This window comes from Penicillium manginii (genome assembly GCF_028828005.1).
Source record: "Penicillium manginii strain IBT 31320 chromosome Unknown utg000007l:1.0-2284322.0:1.0-2285126.0, whole genome shotgun sequence".
Lineage (NCBI taxonomy): Eukaryota > Fungi > Ascomycota > Eurotiomycetes > Eurotiales > Aspergillaceae > Penicillium > Penicillium manginii.
Window position 1 is genome coordinate 1,737,226 of NW_026643108.1, and position 25,988 is coordinate 1,763,213.

General features: G+C 47.8%; 8 protein-coding genes across 8 annotated transcripts; 2 read left to right on the top strand and 6 right to left on the bottom strand.

Annotated features, from left to right (window-relative positions):
* Positions 1-240: 240 nt before the first annotated feature.
* N7533_010504 (carboxylesterase) lies at positions 241-429 on the bottom strand (the record flags this gene model as incomplete). The annotated part of the gene is made up of 1 exon (XM_057107154.1): positions 241-429. The coding sequence occupies one exon, from the start codon at positions 427-429 to the stop codon at positions 241-243; it is 189 nt and encodes a 62-aa protein (XP_056956371.1).
* A 2,947-nt stretch (positions 430-3,376) lies between these two features.
* Positions 3,377-5,198, top strand: N7533_010505 (uncharacterized protein; the record flags this gene model as incomplete). The annotated part of the gene is made up of 3 exons (XM_057107155.1): positions 3,377-3,676; positions 3,733-4,130; positions 4,187-5,198. 3 exons carry the CDS (start codon positions 3,377-3,379, stop codon positions 5,196-5,198), a joined length of 1,710 nt encoding a protein of 569 aa, XP_056956372.1.
* Positions 5,199-5,722: 524 nt separating this feature from the next.
* Positions 5,723-6,263, bottom strand: N7533_010506 (uncharacterized protein; the record flags this gene model as incomplete). Its single annotated transcript, XM_057107156.1, has 2 exons — positions 5,723-5,916; positions 5,951-6,263. The coding sequence occupies 2 exons, from the start codon at positions 6,261-6,263 to the stop codon at positions 5,723-5,725; spliced, it is 507 nt and encodes a 168-aa protein (XP_056956373.1).
* A 138-nt stretch (positions 6,264-6,401) lies between these two features.
* N7533_010507 (uncharacterized protein) lies at positions 6,402-7,079 on the bottom strand (the record flags this gene model as incomplete). Its single annotated transcript, XM_057107157.1, has 3 exons — positions 6,402-6,512; positions 6,589-6,678; positions 6,711-7,079. 3 exons carry the CDS (start codon positions 7,077-7,079, stop codon positions 6,402-6,404), a joined length of 570 nt encoding a protein of 189 aa, XP_056956374.1.
* A 1,703-nt stretch (positions 7,080-8,782) lies between these two features.
* N7533_010508 (uncharacterized protein) lies at positions 8,783-9,891 on the top strand (the record flags this gene model as incomplete). Its single annotated transcript, XM_057107158.1, has 2 exons — positions 8,783-9,734; positions 9,812-9,891. The coding sequence occupies 2 exons, from the start codon at positions 8,783-8,785 to the stop codon at positions 9,889-9,891; spliced, it is 1,032 nt and encodes a 343-aa protein (XP_056956375.1).
* Positions 9,892-10,859: 968 nt separating this feature from the next.
* On the bottom strand, positions 10,860-12,185 carry N7533_010509 (uncharacterized protein; the record flags this gene model as incomplete). The annotated part of the gene is made up of 2 exons (XM_057107159.1): positions 10,860-12,125; positions 12,183-12,185. The coding sequence occupies 2 exons, from the start codon at positions 12,183-12,185 to the stop codon at positions 10,860-10,862; spliced, it is 1,269 nt and encodes a 422-aa protein (XP_056956376.1).
* Positions 12,186-22,358: 10,173 nt separating this feature from the next.
* Positions 22,359-23,269, bottom strand: N7533_010510 (uncharacterized protein; the record flags this gene model as incomplete). The annotated part of the gene is made up of 3 exons (XM_057107160.1): positions 22,359-22,409; positions 22,430-23,071; positions 23,099-23,269. 3 exons carry the CDS (start codon positions 23,267-23,269, stop codon positions 22,359-22,361), a joined length of 864 nt encoding a protein of 287 aa, XP_056956377.1.
* Positions 23,266-24,033, bottom strand: N7533_010511 (uncharacterized protein; the record flags this gene model as incomplete). The annotated part of the gene is made up of 1 exon (XM_057107161.1): positions 23,266-24,033. One exon carries the CDS (start codon positions 24,031-24,033, stop codon positions 23,266-23,268), a length of 768 nt encoding a protein of 255 aa, XP_056956378.1.
* Positions 24,034-25,988: the final 1,955 nt, after the last annotated feature.

The following is a 25,988-nucleotide window of genomic DNA, read 5'->3' on the forward strand; positions in this document are numbered from 1 at the left end:
AATAGCACCCACAATTAGACCTTTAGGCAACAGGCTATTAACGGTATGATACACAGCGGCACTGCCAGCTGAATGGCCGACAGTAATGATTCGCTTCAGTCGCCACCAACGGCAGCGATATTCTCGTGAACCAATTTCAACGCTTGAATCTGGTTAAGCAGTCCATAACTTCCTGTTGTGAAATTTTCCCAATTCTTCCTACATCTCCGGCAAAGCAAGCTAGCCATAGAGACCGGTGCACTAGTTGTAGGTCACGACAACGATATCTTTGAGTGCAAGACCACTGCCGTCGAACATACTCCACGCACCATTGGCACCAGCGGAATAGCTCCAGATCATAACGGGTCTTTTTTCAACAGTGGAGCTTGCCGAGCTCCATATATTGAGGTTGAGGCAGTCCTCGTCATAGACAGTATCCGCAGAGCCCATTGGCGAAGGCCCTGCCGGGCATGCTTATCCGAATGTATCAGTGATCAGGGTTCCGTTCCAGCCGCTGCGGGGTTGTGGAGGCTTCTAGCGATTCTGACCGCTGGTGGTAGTTGCAGCAAAAGGTATCCCTTTCCAGACAGTAACGGTCTCATAGCTATCAAGATAGGTACAACAGGTGGCGTTGAGAGCTGGAATGCCTTTTACGTCACTATATTTAGTATTGATGGTGGTGTTGTAGAGGTAAGCGGACGAGGTGGCAGCACCGGCTATCAGCGCTGTCAAGAAGTGGCTGCGGCACTTTATTACGTGACTTTTCGAAGACAAATTGAATTTTAACTTTAGAGCATCCTTCCAAGGGACAACTTATCTTATTATTTAAGAACCAAAGACGGCGTCCAATGCGGAGTTCACTGACCGAGCTAACCCATCAATCTCCTACTTCACGGCGACGACGGCCACTTGGGCGTCTTGTAGTAGCGTTGTTATGAGAAAGTCATGGCCCATGATGATCGTTTTACTTTAGCTACTTGATCTGCAAATTAGACTTGCATTTGATAGACTGCAGTGCATTCCGTCCAGACGGAGGAGTCGTGCATACGGCATCTTGGTCCGAACCACATCAGGATGACCGGTGAGACAATGGCCAATTATTTGTGAAACAGATTAAGGCTAGATCATTCTAGTGTAAATCTTGTTATAAACTTTGGAAGACATTCTGCGAGAGCATGTCTAAATCTCTGCGAAGGAAACTGTTATTAGTTCTCTCTGTATCAAAAAGAGGGAAATACTATACAATCACCGTATTCTAGTAGTACGGCAGTCATTGAGATGAGCTTTATAGTAAATCGGAGGGGCTTGAAACTTCGAATTGTTCCAGCGTTTTAACTGGCAAAGGAACCGAGTGCGGGTGTCAAATTGAACAATCGCAGCCCTAACCCTTAAGCAACACAAACCCCGGGACCACCCGACCGTGACGAAGATCGTTATCTGACCGATTGTCGAGACCCAGGCGTACCACCATACCACTAAATTGCTATAATCGAAAGGAATAAACCGACAATAAACAGAAAAGACATACTCTCAACTGAAGCAGAATTCCCAGTACACCCATTAAACAGGCCAAGCTAGGGATTAAAGAGAAAGTAGAAAGAAAGATATGAGATTTCGAAGATAGCTTGAAGCTGCGAGAGCTGCACCAGTATAAAACATACAACAGATTCAAGTCCGGATCATTGCATAACGATCCCGATTGAACAGTCTCCTTGGTTCTGCTCCTTGCAATTGGGCCTTTTGATTATATACATGCTATGTTTTAGACATTACGAGCAGCATATTCCACGCCAAATTCATGATTGATTTCTTCTCGAACGTCTTCCAAAGTCATTGCTTTAATTTAGGGTAGAGTGAATAAAGACCACTAAGATCTGTACTATATCCATGGATGACTTAAGAAGAGAGCTTTGAAACTACTCAGGTAAGATATAGTACTATATAGTTATAGGAGTAGTTTATGAAATCATGTATTTCTCGAGACATGAGATTCCTTTATGAGACTAGTTGTATTAGACGGTGGATCAAATCAAAGGCCTGCTCTCGTCAATGTATTTTTTCTATTTGGTTCTTTCGCCAGGAAGAGGTGAGCTTCTTTTAAGGGTGTTAAAAAGAGATGGGCAATGATTGTGGTCATCATGAAATCAAAACGGAATAAGTCTGGATCGGTTCCAAGCTTACCGTGTGATTCCAATTTGAACTTTATAAGGTTCGCGTTTCTGAATAAAGATAACCTTGTACACAGTAAATATATACATCCACCCTGTGCGGTTCACCAAGGACCCAAGTTGAGACCCTGTCAATTCCAAGGTTATCCTTGCAGCCCTGGAGAACTTGGAAGTTAGTTGATTATCTTGGGTGAAATCAAGATCTTCAATACTTGATATGATCACTATGAACAGGACGAGGTAAGTCCGCAACGGACTTTGACACTCATGCTATTCCCATTAGATGCCTTTCTGAAGACAGAAGGTCTGTGCAAAGCGGCAGGCGGGGGAATTCCGGTCAATTCGGCCAAAAACACCCCGCGATGGTACCCAATTTAGCAATGTCGCCCGAGGCTCGGAAATAGCATTTCATGATTTTTCTCGTCTTGTAACAATGGATCTCTTTTTGAATCGATGCTCACTATTCTATAGACAAAAAGGAGATGGCAATGAGATGTATAGCTTGTAGTATACTGTAGTGTGAAAAAGTCTTCGAGCTGCACATCCTGCCAGAGAATATACGCCTTCCGATCCAGACTATTGCGTTAACAGCTAGATCCCATCAAGCAAAGTTGCCAAGCCATTCGAAAAAGTTATCAAATCGCAAGGCATCCCGGCTGTATCTTTTTCCTACGAGCATACATGTCACACCCGGCTTGGCTTGGAGCTAACGCCCGCACTTCCTCGGAGAAAGCATCTTTCTATGTTTGAGCTCCCGTTCGCCGAATCATAATATCTTTCCCGGTTTAATTGATAATATTGTGTGAGTCCTTTTCTGTCTGTGGACCTGCGGTCGAGCTTTGGCTCCTTATCCGACCCCCCATCTTCAAAAGGCTGCTTTTGATGATATTTATTAATTACTTGGAAGAATCTCCGCGGAGACCTCCGTCTACCGATTGAGCCTTTGCATGTATAGCTATTGGGTCAAATAAAATTCAAGACATCAAAGGTTAGTGCAGCATATCCATCATCTAGACCGTACCGCTTGGCTTGGCACATGTAGATAGTCCCCTCACTTGAATTAGATACCGGAATAAACGGCAAGTCCACCTGACCACGTCTTTATATAAAGAAATTCTCCGGCCGCTGGTATAGTGGAAGTCTAGGGATTTCCGATTCTTCCTATAACGCCTGCTCCCACACGAGGTTGTCGTGACTCTGAATAGTGGTCCCATATCGCTACGTTCATAATGTCCAGCGAGACCGATTCGATTGCACCGACGCGGAATATGGCGGCCCAGAGTGCCTTTGCTTCTACGCTTGTGAATGACTCTGAGAAAGGGGGTCCGTCTAAAGCAGGAATCAGACCAGAGAAAGAGCACAAGAATATGTTCGGAGTGAAAATTAAAACTCCCGAAACCAATGCTGGATCAGATGCTGTATTTGCTGCTAAGGCGCAGTTACTGAATGCAGCTATGCTGGATGTTGGAATGGGGAAATATCAGTGGTTGCTCCTTCTAATGACTGGCGTTGGATGGTTCCTTGACAGTGTGAGTGACCACTTCTTTAATCCAATTTTGACGAAAGGTACTGATGCTTTTATTAGTCCTGGATGATGTCATTCTCGATCATTGCCCCATCAGCTGGAAATGAAGCTCAATTCTTCTTCACTGGCAATAAAGATGACTACCTCTTCATTAGCTTGTTAGTCGGGTTGACTGTTGGGGGTACCCTTTGGCCAATGATGTCGGATACACTTGGTCGGAAGTGGATGTTCACGAGCACGATTGTTCTCATGGGTATGGGTGGACTAGTGGGTGCTGGTATGCCCTCTTTCACTGGACTCTGCGTTGTGGGATTTGTTGTTGGCTTTGCGGTAGCCGGTAATCAGAGTGTAGACGCGATGATTCTACTAGAGTCCCTGCCTGCGTCACATCAATTTATGGTGGCGCTACAAGGTGTCTTTTGGGGGCTTGGTCAGTTGGTCGCGTCCGCTATTGGCTGGTAAGTCAAGAAATGAACAGCACAGCAGGAGGGCTGTCAATGTTAATGTTCGATAGGGCATTTATCGAGCTGTACACCTGCGGTACTGGCCCTGACGAAGTGAGCACCTCGCAATCAATGGCTCAAAAACGCGCACTCGGCCAATCAAGCAGCGCTTCATCTTCGAGCAGTAGCAGCTCATCCTGCCACTACGTCAGCAATAAAGGCTGGCGATACGTCTGGTGGACTTTCGGATGCATCACTATTTTCCTCTACCTGTGCCGCTTCGTATTCTCATTCTACGAAACGCCTAAATTTATGCTCGTACGTCGTCGAGATGCGGAGGTAACCCAGCTGGTCAAGGATATCGCTCTTTACAATAAACGCCAGACCTGGATCACTGAGGCATCTTTTGCTCGGATTGACTCCACAATCAATGCGTCTGAGAACGAGTTTTATACCAAGTCGCGAACCAATTCTCTTGTCTCTTCGCTTGGTCTCGGAGGCACCGTATGCCTTGCTCTCCTATGGATGGCCATGGGTCTCACTTTCATTCTGTATGAGACCTACATCTCGAATTATCTTGTAAGCTACGGTGTGGGAAAAGTCACCGCTCTCACAGTTACCAGACCATATCTGTATAGTCGCTATCTCTACATTGCCCTGTGCGCCATTCCTGGACCCTTGGTCGCGGCTCTCCTCATCGAAGTCAAGGGCATTGGCCGCAAACGCACCGGTGCAGGGATTGCGATCCTCACTGGACTGTTCATGCTTCTTGCGACAGTGTCTCGATCTCGTGAAGCTGCACTGGCTTTCGAATGCATTCTTAGTTTCCTGAAGCATGCCGGTCTCGCCACACTTACTGTCTACACTGTGGAGATTATTCCGACGCAGACTCGTGGATTCGGCCTTGGTGTGATGATGTTCTTTTGGGGCCTGTTCGGCTTGATCGCGTATGTCATGACTACCTTTGAAGGTTCGCATGTCTCGAGTGGTGGTCCTGTTTGGTTCTGTGGTGCTTTTTGGATTGTGCTGGCCGGGGCGTGGTTGGCCGTGCCTATTGAGACGCAGGCTATGGCGACTGCGTAAGTTGTCATGCAGAGTATGTAATGTCCTAAGTATAGGCGAAGAGAAAATTGGGTCCTGTCTACGTGAAGGGTAGTAATCTCCAGGGCTTTAGTGAAGGCGCTGACTTAGAACTCCGGATCTGCTCCACTTTACTCCGCAGATTTACCCAACTCACTTTCTCTAAAGATTGTAAAGTTTTATATACATCCAAATATAGTTTATAGATTAAACTATTCTGGGTTTTGCTTTTATCGCTGGAACCTGTGACGTTTCATGTTTACGGTTATCCGAGAGTCATCGATATGAAGGCGTGAACATCGAAACCACCAGTAATGTTCTAGAGATATAGGGCCGAGGCAGCCCAACCATAAGCTGAATACGTCTTTATGCATCATATTTGCTTATTAGTAGTGCCTGGTTCCTTCAGGCAGAAACTGGCAGCGCTTGAGTCCCGGCATAATTGGAATGTCTCGCGCATGCTCATGCTTCAATAACCACAGCATGAACCGCTCCATCCCAATCCCCCAACCAACCGTTCAAAGGAATTATTCCTCTCGAATCTCAACATACCAACGGTGTGAATCCATAGGCACCTTGTGCTGTCTCAGAGCATCCTTGACCTCTTCTCCGGTTCGAACCCTCTCGCCCAAACCGCCTGTTTCTCCAATCACCAGCAGTAAATCTCCGCACCGTGCCTTAGCTTTCGTCTCGTCGGGCGTATGCCTGATAGAATGCCACACTGTGGTGATCCATCGTCGTTAGCCACACCACACCCCCGTGTACCTCCAGCAAAAACTGCTCACTCTTCCGCGTAAGCTTCCTCCTTTTCTCCGGTGCGTCCGGCAGAACATACTCCCACATTAGGGAGTCATGTCCACACAGCGCAATCGCATCACCTAATTCGACTTGTGGAATCCGGTCGTGCACTGATGAGAATTGCGACACCAGATCGACAATATGGCGGGTCGTGCTGGCAGCGGCCTCGATCAGATCCCGATGCTTGCAGGACAGACGCCACCGAGGCCACGAAGCGTTCCATGACAGCCATCCCGTCGCCCAATCCACCCACGGGCTCACACTCGACATAATAAAATTGGTTCATTTGCGTTGAGTCAAGTTCCTCGCCGCAGAACGAGGGATTGACGTAGTATAGGCTTCGGGACCCTGGCTTTATGCGCAGCATGTACTGTCGGCCAGATAGGTCTCTTGACCATGGAGAGGGATCTACACCGGCAACGAGTCGGACCCGAGACCCTCGGCGAACTGATACAGTCGGTTGTCAGCGGCGCGAAGACGTAGTCGTACGACATGTGGTCCTGGAAGAAGCGAACGCAACTGTGGTAAAATGTGTTTTGTAGGACGAACATGGCCTGGTACCACGGACTGCGGAGAGTAGTGATGGAATGCAGACCGGACGTCTCCCAGGATCGTGGAGGACGTAGTCGGGCCGATGTGATAAAACCGCGCAGGTCACCAGGCTGAGCATCGCGGCATTGTCGTGCTGGAGAGAACCTAGATTCGTTGTGAGGTAACTGGGATAGTCGCTGTCCTGAGACGGGCGGGCTTTTGACCACCGTTGATGCGGCCGTTGGCGAACAAGGCTTGAGTTGAAATGAAATGCTGGCGTAGCTGGTCTCTTTGTTGGATATCGTAATGGCGACGTGTTGGATCTCCATCTCCTCTTGCAAGGCTCGTCAGTCTGAGAAGAGCGGCCTGATAAAGTCGTTCAGATCGGCCCGGGATGCCAGTGGTTTTGCGAGCTTGTCCCCGAAGAGAAACAGATAACCTGAATGAGACGTGGGGTGTTATATCACACGCAAATACGCCTTGCTGCCACCGTGGCACTTTGGAGAGAGTGATTTTTCCGTTGACTCCTGTGACTTTGCCATTTGCGGATGGCATTTTATCAAGTTAGGACTGGCTTAGCCATACTGTCAACTAAAATAAGAAAGAAAGCGACCCATCATCTTCGGGCACAACTTACATGCAATGAGCCCCATCACGGCATGGCTTCTCAGGGGGAGCGATGTAATCTATCTGCCAGTCTAATGTCGAGACTTTTGGGGTACAAATGACTTACCAACTTGCCTGGGTAGCGTGGGTAAGGGACGCATTCGCGTACAGTATGACCCTTCAGAGTCCAAGATATCTCTTGATGCTGATTCCGTAACCACGATGTGCAGAAGCTCCGTACCTGATTCTCTGTTGTTCAAACCTACCAAGCAACAAGGCATGGCTGGCTTACTTTCTGGGCTACAGATAGAAAGCATATGCTTCCAGGTCCCACTTATTCTCTCTCATAATAACTAGCAGATCCCCCAGAGCATCTATCCTCATACCTGATCCGACGACCTTTCCCAAGCCAGGCACAAGGCAGTCCACGCTTTTGATCACCGGGCGATCTAGGGGCAAGTAGAATATCGATCAAGCCGCAAAGGAGATCCTCGATGTGATGAAGTCTGGTTCGCTTTCAATATAAACCCTATACACAAAACATGTCTAAGATCTTCAAGCGCACTCTGCTGAAATTTTGATTGGCAAAATAAAAGCGGAAAGAAAGTGGAGGTTTGTTTTGCAGACGATTCGAACTTATTGAAGGTAGCGAAGAAGTGCGAGTAAGTAAGAGACGGAAACCCGATGATCCTATACCGCCCCTGAAACTTCAAAATCACTCGGGGGCGTTGATAGGCAGGCGCCAATATGCACCCAGGGATTGGAATCTTAATGACAACGATGTTGATGAGAAGTAAGTCTCTTCAATGGGGCCTGATTGAAATATCTATCGTTAGAAGCTCCTGAATAGTGATTTAGACGCAACGGTTCAATGATGTAAAGATTGTATCCGGGATAATATTTTGCCTTGAATCTGGGAAGATAGATATGAGAAAGGAGATGCAAATCTTAGTTAACAGTGCGTATCCCGGACTGGGTATGCAGGTTATTTTGCGTTTAAACCGATTGGAGGCAGTCAAGAGGGCGTGGACAACTCAGATACTACAATATGAACAAAAATAATTGTGGCGGTCAAGAAACCATAGTCACCATGGCAGGTAGATAAGTGGATGATGTCTGTCAGCCGGGTCTAGGCGGAATGTGTCTTTCAGTCTTACTTAATTTCGAGGTCTTTTTGTGATCTCACCTAAGACATTGGTAAAACCACTACTGCGCTTCACCTTATACGGCTAGACAAGTGAGATGTGGCCAAAATTGCACAATTGCGATATCCCTTGAGGTTGCCCCTCTTGTATATTTTGTGTTCTTAAATAAAGTTGAGAGCACAAAATTATATTTCCTCGCCAATTCTTTGCTGCAGGAGATACTAGCAGATCCCTTCGGTGCCTCCTTCAACTAACCAAGGAAATAGAGGGTTAAGACTCGGTTATGACCCGTGCGTAGAGTACTGCATGAGGCGTTTTAACGTGGCTTGATCCTTAAATAGCTACACCTCGAGAATCATTTCTCCCGAGTCCCAACTAACCATTTTGGTGCCACCGGTATATGGCGCCAACATAGTCAGCACACTTGCAGCAGTGCATCCGCCAAATACATAAGTATATATTCTTCGCGCTGCTACCCCTTGCTTGAACAATAGCAAATATTTCATTATGTCCCAAATTATTTTGTTCGCTCTGGTGGCCTTGACCGCACTACCAACTGCATTCGGTCTTCACCCAGTCGACGTAAATGTCCTTCACAACTTCGACAGTGGCGTTTGGGCTGAAAACCTCGCCGTTCGTGCTAATGGCCAAATCCTTGTCACGCGTTTTGACACCCCCGAAGTTCTCCAACTCGATCCAACGGGTTCCAAGGCTCCCACAGTGGTCGCTTCTTGGGGACCTGCTACCTACATGGGCTGCCTTGGCATATCCGAAATATCCGCCGACGTTTACTATGTGGTAGTCTCTGGGTTCCTTGACGACAATTTTGTGCTCACCTCGGGCGTGAACAGCATTTGGGAGATCGACATGAGCACCTTCGCTGTCTCCAGAGAGACTGGTGAGGTGGTCTCCAACGCAACAGTCTCTAAGCTGGTCGATGTCACTACTTCAGGCTTTCTCAACGGTCTGACTGCCTTATCAACCTCAGCAGTTCTCGTTGCCGACTCTTACAAAGGATGTGTATATCGTGTGGATACACGGACGGGTAAGTATGAAGTAGTAGTCAATGACACCAAAATGAAGTTCGACTCTATTTCGGAGCCTGCGGTTAATATTGGGGTTAATGGTATCAAGATTCGCAACGGATATCTTTACTGGACCAATACAGCGGTCGGTACTTTGAACCGTATCCGCGTCTCAAATAAGGGGATTCCTTCCGGTAGATCGGAGGTCGTTGTGAATAACGTTGCCACGGCCGACGACTTCACCTTCGATTCCAATGGTGTTGCTTTCATTACTCAGAACTTTATGGATGAACTGAGTATCTTGCATTCCAAATGGGAAGCAGCTGAGGTCATCGCTGGCAGCAATATATCGACTATTCTCGCCGGCGTGACTGCCGGAATATTTGGCAGACTGCCGGGTGATGAGAGCATTCTATACTTGACCACCAGTGGCGGTAAATTACCTTGCCCCTTGCCACCGTCAATTTCAATTTTTGCATATCTGGAGCTCTGGAGCTAACCCATTGAATAGCTGCAGGTAGCCCCATCAATGGCTCTGTTACGGTTCCTGCGACCCTTTCTTGGATCGACACATCGAAGATCAGAGCATAGAATTTAAAACTGATCTTACACATTGACGATCAGACTGTGTTGTATTTTTTCGTCGATCTGAGAGTGGTACTTTGCCACTAGAGATCGGATGGTTCAGCGGCTAGTCTAAATCCTCGCATGTTCTGTGGTATACTGGATCAACTCGGGAATACTCACGTTTCAGAAAAGCCTTAGCCGCTGAGGTCTAGGGACACTTCAACAGTAGTCTCTGGGATAATCAAAATGTTCAAGCAATCATGAGACTTGGTTCCGTGAGCAATAGCGTATACAAATATCGTACAAACTGACAGCTTCTTTACTTATCTCGTTCCCGGGAAGGTTCATACATGAATTAGATAATGTCCCAAATATAAATTTGATCGATTCATGTGTCGCGCCTCGCGGAACTTCAATCGCAAGAAGAAAGAGAGGGTGGTGAAAGAGAGGGTGGTGAAAGAGAGGGTGGTGAAAGAGAGGGTGGTGAAAGAGAGGGTGGTGGAAGAGAGGGTGGTGAAAGAGAGGGTGGTGAAAGAGAGGGTGGTGGAAGCGAGAGAAGGACGCAGAAGTGCTGACCACGCTGTAAACAACAAGGACTTAATGTGGCAGAATCCTCAGGAATCTGAGTCATGCATCAGATTACACTCAAAATTGTCCCACAGTGGGCGAGGGGTAATTTTCTTGGCCTACGCCAATTTCGAATCTAGATGTACGCGCTTGGTTTTGACACTTTCAAGAGGCCTGTGGAGACGGGTTACTATGATGCTGACTGCAAACTGGATGGGACGATAGGTATCTACACAGTAGCGACCAATTTGCTTTTCTCGTCGAGGGAAAAGAGCTGGATCGATGGGATGAAAGACAAGACGATTTTGATATAATGGCTCTATAGGCCATTTGAAGGGTGCTTGATCATTGATGATTACTACAATACTGACTTTTACCAAAGCCCAGGTCCACGTTTGCTCAAGTTCCATTCGTTGAGAGATCTATCAGCACTCTGTTCCTCTGCCGGCCATCATCTGGACGATGTGGGAGTGATCTAGTTGATGGGCGATCTCTAGCGCACTTTGAGCCTCCCTGTTCCTTCTCGTAGGCTCAATGCCCTTAAATTCGAGTAGCTTTTCCACGAGGGAAAGATTGCCGTCACGAGCTGCAGCAATGAGATAAGTATCTCCCTTCTGGTTGTTCTGGCAATTAATGTCAAGTCGGCTGTCGTTCAAGAAAAGCTGAACTACCGACATTGAATGCGTTCGGATTGCCAACCACAGAGGATCGTCTTCCCTTTCGTCACTTGCGTTGAGCCGAATACCATCTGCCTTGAGCAGCATATCCACTACCTCATAGACGCCTTGATAAGCAGCAGCTCCAAGAGGACTTTGTCTGCCATCTCCTTGGATATTTGGATTCACTCTGTGTAAATGTGTCGATGAAAGAATACAGGAGACCATCCGGACATTCGTGCGAAAATAGGCGATGTAGAGAGCTGTGGTTTGCCATCGTGGATTGGTGCCACCCCTGAAATTGATATCCACTCTGCTGTCATTGAGAAACCGCTCGCTGATATCGTCACGCCCGAGGTGTACAGACAGCCAGAAGGCAGAGTTGCCTTGGTGGTCCCCGCAATTTATATCAAGGCAATTGTTAGAAAGGAGCAAATCGACTGCACCTAGCTGACCGTAACAAGTAGCAACATGCAATGCCGTGTACCCATACCGATTTTTCGTGTAGAGATTGATGTTCCTGTGCTCTAGCAGTACGTTGATGACTTTGAGGTCACCGTAGCGCACTGCTCGTATCAACGGTGTTTCGTTGTCCGAATTAAGAATAATATTGACATCTGCACCCAACTCCAGAAGAAGCTTCATGGCATTGGCGCTGTCAGGAGTATTGGCGTGGTCTGAAAAAAGTTCATCAAGGCTCGGGCCGTGCTGAAGCATCTCGGTTACAGGCACAGTCGGTCGAGAATGCAGTAACATCCAGGCTATGATTCTGTCGGGGGCGTCACCCTGCATTAAAGCAACATGAATGGGCGCCACCCTTTCATAGTCCGCCACAGTAGGGTCTGCACCACACCTAATAAGGAATTCGGCTTTCTGATAGTCCCGCGTCTTTACATAGTACCACAGCATTGTTCGACCCTGAGAATCCCATATATCGACATGTGCATTCATGCATTTCAATACATCCAAAAAGCTCTCGACATTCTCTTGAGAGAGGGCTTTCGAACCGCGAGTACGTAATTTTATGATGCTGGACTGAGTAAAAAGTCAGTGCTGCAATCCCTTGATCCCATTCTATGTAATGTAACTTACCATTGAGAGGTTTTGTGAGGCTATTTGAGATGTGGAAGTAATCAGAGTCGAGTGAGAAGAGCGGTTGAGGATAAATGGTGAGAAAAGAGCAGGCCGCAGCTATATTTATACCACATCCCGTTGGCAAGGACTAACCTTACAAAATTTATATCGTCGTATGGAGCCGCATTCAATTCCTGCGCCCTCAACGGGATACCGCTTGCATTCTAGTACCGCTCGCGTTCTAGTACCAGCAACAAGCATTGAAGCTTCAAGGATCTCAATCCCAGATCCTAGGAGCAATCTGTTCCAATCCTGGAAAGGCCATAAGTCCCCTCGGAGGCCCAAGCAGCTCTACCGCCCCTATTATTGCAAGATCAGGTTGTTTCAGTGACTAGGAAAATACGACCAAATTATTACGACAGCATGATTTGAGTCATGTCTAGTCGATACCTGTCACGGTGTTAGTAGCTTGTATGGGTGTTTACGCCCATTTTACATGCGAAAACAATATTATGGAATCTAAGCACGCGCTGAACCTTTAACCAGAGTTAAAAAATGTGGTCAACTTCCTCTTTCGGAACTCGACACAATTGTCTGCCGTCATCCTCGTCTTGTCAATGCAATATCCACACCAATCTCCTGGGAACGAAGTGGATGCGAGAAAGGGAGTACTACAATAAGCAGATATGACTCAAATAGTGCAACGGATTACAATACCCACACATACACGAGTCTTCAGTTAAATTATTGGCCGATATCAGGCAATGGTTCCCAGGAGCATGTGGGTCGTCCAAATCATAGAATCATTGGATGCTATTAATGCTAGATCAGGTTTGCCAATGAAAATGGGCCAACCGGGTCCATGCATGCCCCACTATATAGCCTTGGTAGACATGATTGGCGCTGGCCTGGCTGTGAACTTATTGAGTCCTGGGAATGACAGAGCTCGTTACCATACCATTGCACGTTATGGACGACACCCGGCCCAAAACGAGGTCATGGGCGAAGAACATATAAATACATGCACTCCGTCCTGATTTATCCTGTTCTCTACATGGAAAATCAATCGAGCCATCTCTACAACTGAGTGATCTTATCTTTGTCATCAAGATTCAAGCGTGCGTGATTTTATTCGGAGATGTCAATCGAATTTACTTCGAATAACCACTACCTCCAGGTGGGAACCAATCGTGGCAACATCCATGTCTTTACCGAACCAAGATCAGCCAGTCATTCTGAAGACACTCTTCATATGGCTATGCTCCCAACCAGCAATGTCTATTCTTTTGAAGATATCGGTTACTTGGACAACTTTCCCCCAATCAGTTTCTTCTCCCTGGTCATATACCCTGATAGAATGTTGTGTTTCTCAACGAGCACGTCCTTGATATTACTCAAGCCCTGGAGGTATAAGAAGGCAAACGAGAAGTTACATATTATATCAGGCAATGATAGTATTGAATAGTATCAAGGAACAATTCACATAGCCTCAATTGAAACTTGAAACTACCCTCACTCATGTGAGATATCCGTGTGTATTGACAGTAAATACTATTTCCATTGAATGCCTGAATATCGACACCAACGGCCTCAGCCTTTCTAACAATAGCCCTTGCCTTCTGCGCAACAGGCACATCAATCATCTTACCATCCAGAGTCCAAGCTCCGCGCCCCGCGGCAGCAGCTTATCATCAGCAATCACACACCGCACCGCCCACGTCGTCTCCTCCTCCTGTGGACCAAATATATCGTTCGCAACATTCACCTGCGACGGGTGAATACACTGCTTGCCATTGAATCCAAGTCGGTGTCCATGAAGACACTCCTCCTGCAGCACAGCCGGCGGCGACCCATCTCTTTTCTCAGACTTGTATGTTGTGCAGACAAGATCGATTGTCGAGGGGAGGTTGGCTGCGCGTGCTGCAGTAGCGATTGCCGAGCGCGCGAAAAGAAATTACAGGTATTACCTCATTTCAACTTCATTCTTAATAAATACAGTACTTTTTTTTAAACCACCAGTTCTAGCCGGTGCCTCGTTAGAAATCCTGTTCGGCTGTTTGTCTTACTCCGATTGATTCTTCCATGAATATTATGGTATACTTTGGCCTAGTCTACTCAGAATTCTTGTGTTTTGAATATGCCCGCAAAGGCTACACCTAAATCGCAGCGGCCAGTGCGTAATGCCGTTCCTATCTCGGGTTCAAAGGAGAGACGTGGGTACGTTGTGGACATAATTGTATCAGCCCTATCCAATTATGGTAGGTGTTATGGTAGGCTCAGGCTCCCAGGAGCTCACAGCCAAATTTATGCCAATTATTTCTACGGGGGCTTTGTGGCAGACGTGGATCATTCATAGCACCGATTGGCTCATTCTTCCTCCGATCTATTATCAGTATCCAATGATCGCATCAATATAAACGACCCACAGGCTCCTGGGAGCCATGGCCAAATATCCACCAATCATTTCATAGTCGACTTGCACGCATGTGAGCCATTGATGGCACTAATTGGCTTATATTTCCTTATTGTATTACCCACTTTCCCCCATCCGCTTCGGTCCCAGGAGATTGATGTGGATAATGCCTTTGCGAAGACGGGGCAGATCGCAGAGGTTTGTTCTACGAAAACGTAATCGACCTAATATCTGACCCACTATACAAGGGACTCTGTTGTAATGGGGTTGTGTGAATCAGTCTCGCGCCGTAATATAGCTTGCATCTGCTTGGTATTGTGTAGGTGTGCTTCCTTTTCTCCGATATACGAGGTAGGCAGTAAATAACCCTGCAGTTTGGCTGATAGAGATCCAGGGCCGCAATATGGCATGGTATTTGCCTGTCTTTGATGAGGTATTCATTGGGTAGGGTGTCGTGCTCATATTGGTGGGTGAAATGAAATGGTGTGATATGTCGCCGCCTCACCTGTTGCAATAATGTACGAGCCCATGGTGGTAAATGTTGAAACGGGTCATCGATGCTTTTCTGCGGCATGCTCACCACTGTTTAAACGGCGCCAACAGTGATAAAAGGAATTGCATATATCGAGTCGCCAGGAAAAATGCGATGTCTTCGAATGTTGTGTTCAAATGGTGTGTCAGATAAATAACCATGTGTTTAACTGGCTGCAATTTAAGAGTAGTTTGTGTTTAAGCCCTCACAATTGATGATGATGATCTCATTCACGCAGACTGAATGCCTGGCCGAAATGCTATAAATACCAGACTCGTCACCAGCAGAACCGCCGTTCGCAAGCATTCCTTTGTGATTTGGATCAAAGAATGTCGATCATGATTCGTCTCCGCGGCTACTCTTTGGTATGGATTGACCTCCAAATCATGCAATGAAATAAACTGACCTTTTTTATCGCAATGGCCTAGCCTTTCTCAATAACGAAGTCTTCAGACAGCAAGTGAGTGTTGTTTCCCAGTCATTTAGAGCCATGCTAACTCGGAAGATGCTCGATATCAGCCCCGTTTCCGCTACTCCTCAAATAACCCATTGAGCGAACCTTTCTGGATCCCGAATAGCCCAAGCTGCGAGCACAGTGAGTGACAAGTTGCCTGCATGAACTGCCTACTGATTATTTTGAGAAATAGTTGCCATCCTTCATACAGTCACCTGTAGAGGACAGCAATATCTGAGAACGTGAGTTTCGAACTTTGCAGCAAATTTCAAAGCAGATGTCATGTGCTGACAACCCTCTATATAGGTTGGCAAACTTTCTATCACGGGTCACTTGGTGTCTTGTAAGTCATGCTATTGCTTTGCCCCTGCCCATTCCCAACAGCCAGTACTACTTTTCAATCTCCGTACGAATGCTATCCGTTGGTGGCTCTTTGTTCTTCCGAAATTATCGCTGATTGTTCTTCTTCTTCATAGGACGCATGTCAATATTACGGCCGACCTGACAGAGATATATCCCCCTCCCTCGTCTTCAAAACTAGACCAGCTTGAACAACTGATGGGCCAAGCCATCAGTTTTACTACGCTTGCGCCTTTGTTGTTTCTGAAGTCGTGGTTAAAAGGCCAACTCGCCTGGCGCATCTGCTTAGTCATACGGTAAGTCTCCAAGGTGTTTTCGTCTCGTCGACATTACCCTTTCCGATTGAGGGCCATTTATCAGTTTATTAAGAACTTTTTCATATTCCGACAGCTTTTAATCTCTTGCCGACCTCCGATTCGGAGCCTCGTCGGCAGCCATAGCCCGGTTCCATGCTAGGCTGAGTGAGCCATCGCAGCAATCGACGACATCGAAGAGAAGTCCAGCATCGACGGCCACCGAAAAAGATCATGGTCTCTCCAGGTATAACATAATCCAGCAATGAATCGGGCTTTAGGCCACAGGCTGAGGGCCGGCTCTACCAAGCCCTGATTGCAGCTCAGCAAGCGACAAGCCAGGTCGCGGCAGTGGATCTATCCCATGTCTCTCCCCATGAGAGCAGTCGCTTTCAGGTCAGCTACTACTTCATTCCAACACAAAAACCATGATCCTCTCCTTCGGTGTAACCTTGTCCTGACATGTTTGGAGATTTACCTCTCACACGAAAAGCATAAGATGAAACAACTATGCATTGGCAGATAGTGCCAACATTCATTTGCAGCGATACGAAACGACACTGGGCCCTCCAGATGTAATCGAGCTGAGCCCGCTACATCTCTGGTTGGCTTTCGCTGATCCCCAACTACATTAACGGCAAGTCTGTACCACCCTTAGCCACCAGAAGTCTTGCTGATATGGAGAAGTAGTGAAACGTACCACTGCTTCGGCTGTTCCTACAAGTCCGATCGGGATAGTGTATTGCGGCTAGTATTGGGATTCTCCTCTAGGCCACGAGCACGGTCAGTGGCGGTCAGTTGCGAACACCCATCTTGCGCCAATTGCTGACAATTGGTGCTAGATCGAGTATATACAACGGCAACCTGTTTGCCTGTGGCCACGCTTCCCCCGTGGCCTATACGAGGAACAAAGGAAAGGCGTACGTTCTCGAGGCTGGAAGGTTTGGGAGAATTGTCCTTTTTGCCAAATCACTGATATGAAGATACCTTTTCCCTCCCAAGCGTGGCCAAAGCCAATCGAATGCTCTCCCCATGATGTCATCCCCGAACGGCACGAATTCACCAGCGGAAGAGCGTCGTGAATTACGGTCGTTCGACTGCCGCAGCGGTTGCAACTGCTCAATTATTACTCGAAGGGTGCTATATCAGTGGTAACTAGTAAAAAAGTCGTACTTATTTACCTCGGATGTAGTTGACGGAGCTGTGATGTTCTACCATTGTGGGCCTGTCACTTGTGCCCGACGCGAGACGCTGCGACGCGTCAGTGCACGGCCTTGTCGCCTTTAGTGTACCGCCGGGTGATGCCTTAGGTCGGTGTCAAGGGATAACAGAAAACACGAGGCCCACGAGAAAAAACACACGAGACGAACCGGAGACAAGCGGGTTGTGAACACGATACATGAGCGAGAACCGTCTTTCTGATGAATAGTCATTCATCCAAATGCGCCCTGCGGGAATCGAACCCGGTTCGTTAAGGAAGCAAACGTGGCATATCCGACTAGACCACGGGAGCAGATGCGCTGAACGCGTGAGATCTGCCTCACTATATCCAGATTCTTCTTAGAATATCATAGCCACCGTAGCCTCGACCAGTACTCAGCTACATTACCCCTTTGAGCTCCATAAGAGTCTCTCATTTGGCCATGCCAGTGGAATATAATATTCGAAAACGGGACCAGAATACAGGGCTTGAATTGCTGACATTCTGATAGTTGTTTCTAATTCTCCTGCTACCATGAACGTGCGCGCCTGAGGATATATATTACGCACATGATGATCATTTATCGACATTACCTAAGAGCTGTGTATCACCAAAGAATATGCGACGAAGCTCAAGCCACTTAGAAGAGCGACCCGAGTGAAATGATGAATCACTCTATCGCCAATAGATGTACATGGTGTACGTACCCTTTAGTTAACATTTTTGAACTGGTAAGCAATGTTGATTGCACCACGCAACTCCAAGTCCATAGTCGGGGTTTTGAAGAAAAGTCTATCCGCAGAAAATAACATCGCGATCTGCTGTAATGACAGATTCTAGTTGACAAACTGCATCATGTTTCACCGTCTATCATCTATTACAGCATTGGTGAGCCAACAAAGATCCAACTGTAGCGGCGATCGGTAGTCACCGTTGGCAGCCACTTCACCGCTCGGCAGTTACGCCACGCCGCAAATCAACATGTTGACTCACTGGTCCATCGATCATGATTGTTAATATTGAGATAGGTAGTTGTAATATTCTTGTTGAGGTTACTATCAAAAGTGGGAACCCCATCTATTTAAACGTCCATCGCTAGTCCCATCATAAGCTTTGACCACCGCGATACTTAACACTCCCACTCGATGGCAACCCATTACCAATGGTGTCAGCGACCATATAATCGCAGTTGCGACGGGCTCCATTAAAACCTCCAAAAACTTCATTTGTGAAGAAAGGGAGGAAAGGACGCCCTGCGCCTTAGTCTTGTTCAATACAAATAAGGTGTAGCAATCACTCGATACCAAGCCCTCTCCGAAACCACTCAAATCTTTCCCGAGCAAGGGGTTTGGTGAACCCATCAGCAATTTGCTCTGTGGTGGGGATATACTTGAGTTTAACTGTTCCGTTGTCTTGGACCTCTCCCTGCCACTTGCGTTGGATCTCCATATGTTTTGTGCGGGAGTGGTATTGTAGGTTCGAGGAGAGCGCAATAGCTCCTTGGTTATCCCCGCAGATGATCGTGGCGTTCATGCCTTAGTTCATATTCAATTCGTTGAGAAGCCTTCTCAACCAGACTGCTTCTTTGGTGGCTTGTGTCTGCCCTAGAAATTCGGCTTCGCAGGTTGAGAGGGCAACGACGCCCTGACGTTTCGATTGCCAACTGATGGCCCCACTTCCAATATTGAAGAGATACCCAGCTGTTGACCGTCTCGTGTCACGACATCCTCCCCAATCTGCATCTGTGAAGCCTTTCAGTTTCTGAGGCTAACCTTTGTACGCGAGTCTGAGGCTCTTTGTTCCTTTGAGGTACCGCAGGATACGTTGAGCGAGTTTCATGTGCTGGGGCCCAGGATTTGCCAGAGATCTACTCACCACAGAGACTGCGTGCGCGATGTCCCCCCCTGGTTCCAAGCATAATATACATCAGAGATCCGACCATGCGTTGGTAAGAGGTCCTCTGATCTGGAGGGCACGTATAGTCTGGGCTGTTCTCTGGAAGCGGTGAGGTTTCTATCGGCGTACCAATGGGAGCGCAGTTGCCAATATCAAATTGATGAGCAACCCTGTCAATGTATACTTCTTGACTTAGGGACAGTTTCCTGTTTTGGCGGTCTCGCTGGATGGATATCCCAAGGTAGTAGCTGCATAGGCCCAGGTCTGTCATCTGAAAACGGTTCCTTAGGCTCCGCTTAATCTTCTTGATCTCTGCGATACTCGGACCGACGATCAGGAGATTATCAACATACACCGCGATGTACATATTACTCCGAACGAAGATACCAAGATCGGCGGTGATTAGCTCGAAGCCAAGATTACGTAGGAAGTTCGTGAGGGTCTAATACCAGATGCAAGGAGCCTGCTTTAACCCATAGAGGGCCTTTCGAAGCTTGCAGACCCTTGAGGTACCATCCGTCATGTAATGGGGCTATTCGACGTAGATCTCGTGGTCTATGTGTCCGTACAAGAATACGGTTTTGACGTCCATTTGCTCGATCTCCAGGTCTAGGGCCGCTCCGATTACAAAGAGGGCCTTGTAGCTCATTGGCTTGACAACCGAGGCAAAGGTTTCATCATAGTCAATACCGTCTTCTTGCGTGAAGCCTCTCACCACCCATCTGCTCTTATGGCGGAGTACTTCGCCATAAGGTCCTCGTTTGAGTTTGAACACCCATTTTCCACTAAGAACTCACCGGTCTTTAGGGGGGATCAACAAGCTCCCATGTTTTGTTTTGCTTGAGTAATTCCACTTCTTCGAGCATGGCTCTTTCCCATTCAAGCCAGCTTGTGTCGTTTTTCGCATAATACAGGTTCTTTAGCTCAAAGGGTTCTGTTTCCTCTGCAGCTACCGTCAAGAATATTAAGATGACGTTCTCTTCGGGTATATTCATTAGTACAAGCTCTTCTTCGCTCTCATCAGACGTATCTAGTGTGACTTTTGGACCGCAAATCTTTAGTTCAGGGTAATAATCTAGTGCTCCTTGCTGCACTTCATAAACTAGGCTATCAAGTTGGAGATCTGGATATCGTTGCCATTCTCCTAAACTGAGCCTTTGTTAAGCGTCGTCTTGTTGCTGGCCGCCACCGGGTGGCGAGCCAATCTCAAGAACAGAATCCTGATAAGCAGGTAATAGAGGTCCGAGGGTATCGTCGCTCCGTATGGACGACAAGGTCCTATCTCCCTGTACAGCAACAGCTGGCTGCGAGTCATCGTCACTCGATTAGAACAACACTTGAGTTTGCGAGTTATCGTCACTCGGCTGGGTAAGCACTCGCGAGTTATCGTCACTCCGAGGCAGTGTGTACGAGATATCGTTTCTCGGCTTAGGTAGGGGCCGCTGTAGGGGATCCATCAACAATCGGTACCCCGAAGCAGGCACGGATGCTTGCCGTATACCTACCAACGGTTGGTTTATTAGTCCCACCATCTCACTCCCCCCTACAGCAGCAGCCGTTGCCTCAGGTAAGCCGTCTTGTCTGGCTCCCACATCTTCCATAGTCTATGTGGAGGGAGTTATAAGGACTTCTTGAAATTCAGCGTTTGGAGTTCCAATAATTCTTCCGTCTCCCAGTAGGATACGGTAGTTGGTATTCCCTTCATAGCCCAGCAAAATACATGGTCTTGTTCGCGGATCCGTAAGCTTCTTTCTCTGCTTTAGCGGGATCAAGTATTCCCCTTTTGATCCGATCACTCTAAGTCTTGAGAGGTCAGGTCTGTCGCCGTACCACGCTTGGTACGGAGTCATGTTGAGTTTCGATGACAGCGACCGATTTGAGAGGAACGCTGCGGTTCGAGAAATTTCCGGCCAGAACTTAGACTGCAACTTTGCATGTGCTAGCGTAGGTCCAATGCGGTCATAGATTGTCTTATGGGCTCTTTCGGCAACCCCATTCTGCTGATGTTGATCCACTCCTGTCACCTCCGCTTGGATTGCGCACGAGAACAACATAAACTTCATCTCGTCTCCCACTTGTTCAGATATGCGGTCGAGACGTATTCGTCTGCATTTTCGCTCGGGGCGCTCGTTGTGATCGAGGAAGAACCACAGTGATTCTATGACGAACTCTTGTCTTCGTGGTATAGGGGTAATCTCGATCCAGCCCGTGAAGTCGTCAACGATGGTGAGCCAATAACGACTACCGTCAAGTCCCTCGTCAAATGGCCCAGCGACGTCAATATGGAGGAGCTCCATTGCGTATTCTCCTCTCCTACTACTTCCTGATCTGCGGTGGGGTTTTTCGATCATTCGCCCCTGCAGGCACGGATTACATAGATGACGTGGCTCCATATCCCGGACACCGTGAGTCTGCTTTTTGAGTCGCCGAAGATTTGCATCACTCATATAAGCAAGCCGATTATGCCACAGAGACATTTGCGGGCTAACATGATAAGAGGGGAAAGTCAGACTTGCCCACAGATTGAGTGCATAGACTCCATGGTATTCGCTGGCAGTAAACAAGTTCTTTCCATTTAACTTGTTGCGAAGAATAGCATCCCGGCTTGAGAATTCGACTTTAGCCCCTCGTTTAAGAAGCTGGAGCACCGATATCAGATTGGCATGTGCAGATGGAACATAGAGGACGTTATCAAGCACAAGCCATTTCTTTTTACCGCGTACATTACACAGGATATTCACTGTTCCCACTCCCGAGGGAGCCGTTGAGGTGCCAACACCTCTTAGTAGGGGGCCATGATACTTGTCCATTTGGACAAACCTCGAGGCACCATTGCAGACGTGCTAAGCGCATCCACTATCCACGATCCACGCGTCGCGGATAGAAAGGGTCGTTATCGCCATCATTGTGGGGATATGGTCGAGCCGGGCGAAATTGCCTTCGATATCGTTTCCAAATACTTCGTTAACATCTTTCTTGGAGACCTTCATCGCCATGAACGTTGGTTTCTTCGGATCCTTTGGACCACCCGCATCGTCATCCTCATCATCCGTCAAGGGCCGCCTCTTCGACTGTTTGCGTGCGCCCGTGTGCATTCTGCCGTCCTTTTTGTAGACCTTCAGTTTCGGATTCTTGGTGAAGCATTCGGAGTCAACGTGATAAGGTTTTCGGCAGAAGGAGCAATATAGGACATTATCGATCTCGATTCGACAAGTAGTTCCGTCCGACGACGGGATAAGCTTCTTGTCACCTGGCCCACGGACTAGGGCAAGAGCAGGAAGTACTTGCGTCTCTGTTGTTTGTTTGCCCAATTGCCCCTTCCGATACTCTTCCTCAATTGCCTTATTCTCGATATAGTCGAATGTGGGCACCGCTTTAGTGACGTTCCCATTTGCGTCCCTTTCGTTGACAAGGTCCATTTGTCGGAAGATATGATCGCGGAAGCTCTCATACTCAGGACCAAGTGCATGCACGAAGAAAAATATTCGCTCAATTTCGGAGGTTACGCAATCAGGGTCAAGGAGGAGTTTTTCAGCATGGATCTTCCTGATCTCTGCCCCGAGGGCTTGAGTGCTCCCACACTTGTCTCTTGTAAGGGCCATGTATCGCCGTTGGAGGTTAACATACGTGCCGGAGCCTTCTAGTTTGAAGTTGTCCTGGATTGCCTTAAGCAGTACTTGAACTCGAGGAATCTCAAAGGCATTGATCCTTTGCGCCGCATTGTGTGTCAGCTTTGCCGTGATCATCGCAGAATAGAACTTTTAGCGGCAAATCCATTGCCGTACTTCTTCTTCTTCTATCAGTGGAGTCGCTCCATCGTCGGCAACCGCAGATATCCGAATGAACTCATTGACCTTCTGATTCCACCTAAACCAGTCGCTGGCATTGTCTAATGTTGGAATTCCGTTATAGAACGTATTGATTCCGAATTGCTCGAACTTTGCGATTTCAGTCATGTCGGCAGAGGATGCTCCTCAGAGCCGAAGAATTCAGAGCCAGATATATCGTTCGGCCGATCAGAGGTAACCGAGTCACTATTTGATGACTGAGGAGAGCGCACCTCCAAGCCGAAGAGTTCAAGGCTTGACACGGCACTAGGAAGGCTTGAGGCAATAGAAACACTTCGATCTGATGAACTTGGCGTAGGCGTTCGAGATGGAGGAGTATAATCGTTGTCTGAGAGCCCTTGTAGATCGAGAGAGTACTTATACGATCTGAAGAAGTGTGGGAAATGACGTCGGTCAACTAGATATTGCGGCTTTCTTGGAGGGAAAGTTGAGGGTCTGTTCGGCCGAAGTTCGTAACGACTCGAAACGCTGTTATTGGAAATAAATTGCTCGCATCCACCCGCAGGGCTTGGTGGGGTCAAGGCCAAAGTCTCAAGGTTATTTTCTGACCGAGTGAAAGTGCCAGAGGCGGGGCAGTTAGAGCGACTTGTCCCCTGCTCGATACTGAATGACGCGGATTGCGTTTCGACGGCTGTTGGGAAGCCTTCCACACAGCTGCAAGGTGCAACTGGGATAATGGTCCTCGATGCTCGGCGATTGCGGTCCTCAATAGACAGGTTCCAGTAGGCTCCTCGGAGTGCGCTGGAAGAAAGTGTTGGGAAGTATGACGCTTGGATTTGTTTGAAGCCCCAGTGGCAAGTGTATCGAAGGTACGAGAGGATGTTCAGGTCCTCGTCCGTCCAAGAATGTCTCTTTTGTAGTGTTTTTCGCATTTTCCTTCCGAGATGGCCTTATGCTGGTGACTCCAAGCAGATAGATACCGAGCTTGCTGCAAATGGTGACATGTCCAAGCAGTAGGTAACGTTTGCGGTACCTCGTGTCAGTTCCATAGTGTAACCGTAGCAATCATGGCACACTGTCTATGCCTATTTGGCGGAGAAATCCCCAAGGCTTGCTGCAACCGGCGACATGTCCCGGCTATGGAGGCAACCTTGCGATACTGCGTGTCCTTATGACAGTGTGTCACAGTAGCAATGATAGCATGCTGTCCGTAGCTCTCCAGTGAAAAGAATTTCATCCAAATTATTGCTTCGAAAGGGGGTTGAGCAATATGACTTCGTATTTTTCATCAAGTTACTGAGAATATATGATCAGTTTCTGAAGTTCATGGAGTTGGTCTCATGACAGAGAAACTTAGCTGTAATCGTAGGCAAGGGATTTTGGTATTTAGATGCCTGCATACCCAAAGGTAAAGCCACCCGGGCTCATAACCTGTTGAGATAGGTAGTTGTAATATTCTTGTTGAGGTTACTATCAAAAGTGGGAACCCCATCTATTTAAACGTCCATCGCTAGTCCCATCATAAGCTTTGACCACCGCGATACTTAACAATTTCAACGTTGATTCAACGTTGATCAACCGCCTCAACACCCACGAAATTAGGGTCGCCCACTGCAAATTTGAAGTCAAAATCTCTGGACTCGGCAAAATGTACGCAAGTGGTCGCCGTCGGAACCCCTACTCAGAATAGCATAAAAGACGCTCTTTTCCCGTCGAAAAGAAAAGCAGGACTTTCCTCCTCACACTCCGGGCCTCGCAGCCTTGGGTGTCTTTTGCAGGTAAGATCTGCGTTACCAAGTACTCTTCGCAGGACGGGCTCTGCGTGATCAAATGTGCCTCGCGGGGCGGGCTCCGCGACATCAAGAGCCTCCGCAGGGGGACACTGCGAAACCAAGGGAGACCCGCAGGAGACCGCTGCGATACCAAGTTCTCCGCAGGAGAGTGCTGCGTCAAAAAGTTCTCCCTCACAGCCCATGAGCCCTGTGATTGTAAAAACGTGCTTCCTCACAGCCCATGAGCCCTGTGATTGTAAAAACGTGCTCCCTCACAGCCCATGAGCCCTGTGACTGTAAAAACGCGCTCCCTCGCAGCAATGAGCCCTGCGTTGTAAACATGTGCTCCGCAGGGACGCCTGGGTTACCAAGAGCCTCCGCAGGAGACCGCTGCGACACCAAGTTCTCCCTCACAGCCCTGAGCCCTGTGATTGTATAATCTTGAGCTTCCATGCAGCCTTGAGCCCTGCGTTATCAAATATGTGCTTGTTAGGCGACCTGCAGTGCCGCAGTCCTCGTTCTGATCCTCTGACGATTGATTGCAGGCACCTCTTCGTGGTGTCAGAGACTAGTATTCGGGGGAGTCCTCGAAGAAGCCAAGACCTGCTCCAAAGAATCAATAGAATCAATAGAATCAAGATTCCTCTAGAGGGGCTTTGTGTATGCGCACTTCAAGATTTAATCTACTGTAGACTCCATCAGGCGTAGCCACGATAAGCGCAGTGTGCTTTGTAGCCTTCGATCACCCTCTGATATTCGAGGATAGGCATCTTCTTCCACGTAGCGTGGAGTAGAGCATTCAGTCATGGACCGGCTGGCATCGCGGTGTATGATAGCCTGGCCATTCTTGGCATTAATTGAAATCGAAAGTAGTTGCCACTGTATGAATGCTTGTCTCTGCTGGTTGGCAGTAGCAGCGGGATTGTCCGGATGTAGGGAGGCGCGAGTGTTGTGGAGATCTAGGATGGTGCGTGTTAAGGGTACCACGGGTGAGGGAGAAGATGCGGGTGGGCGGTGAAGTGGTGGCCAACGGTACACTCATCGCCGTCAGAGTGGGGATCTTTGTTCCTTCACGAATGCAAAAGTTGATAAACAGTGCGAAATAATGATTTTTA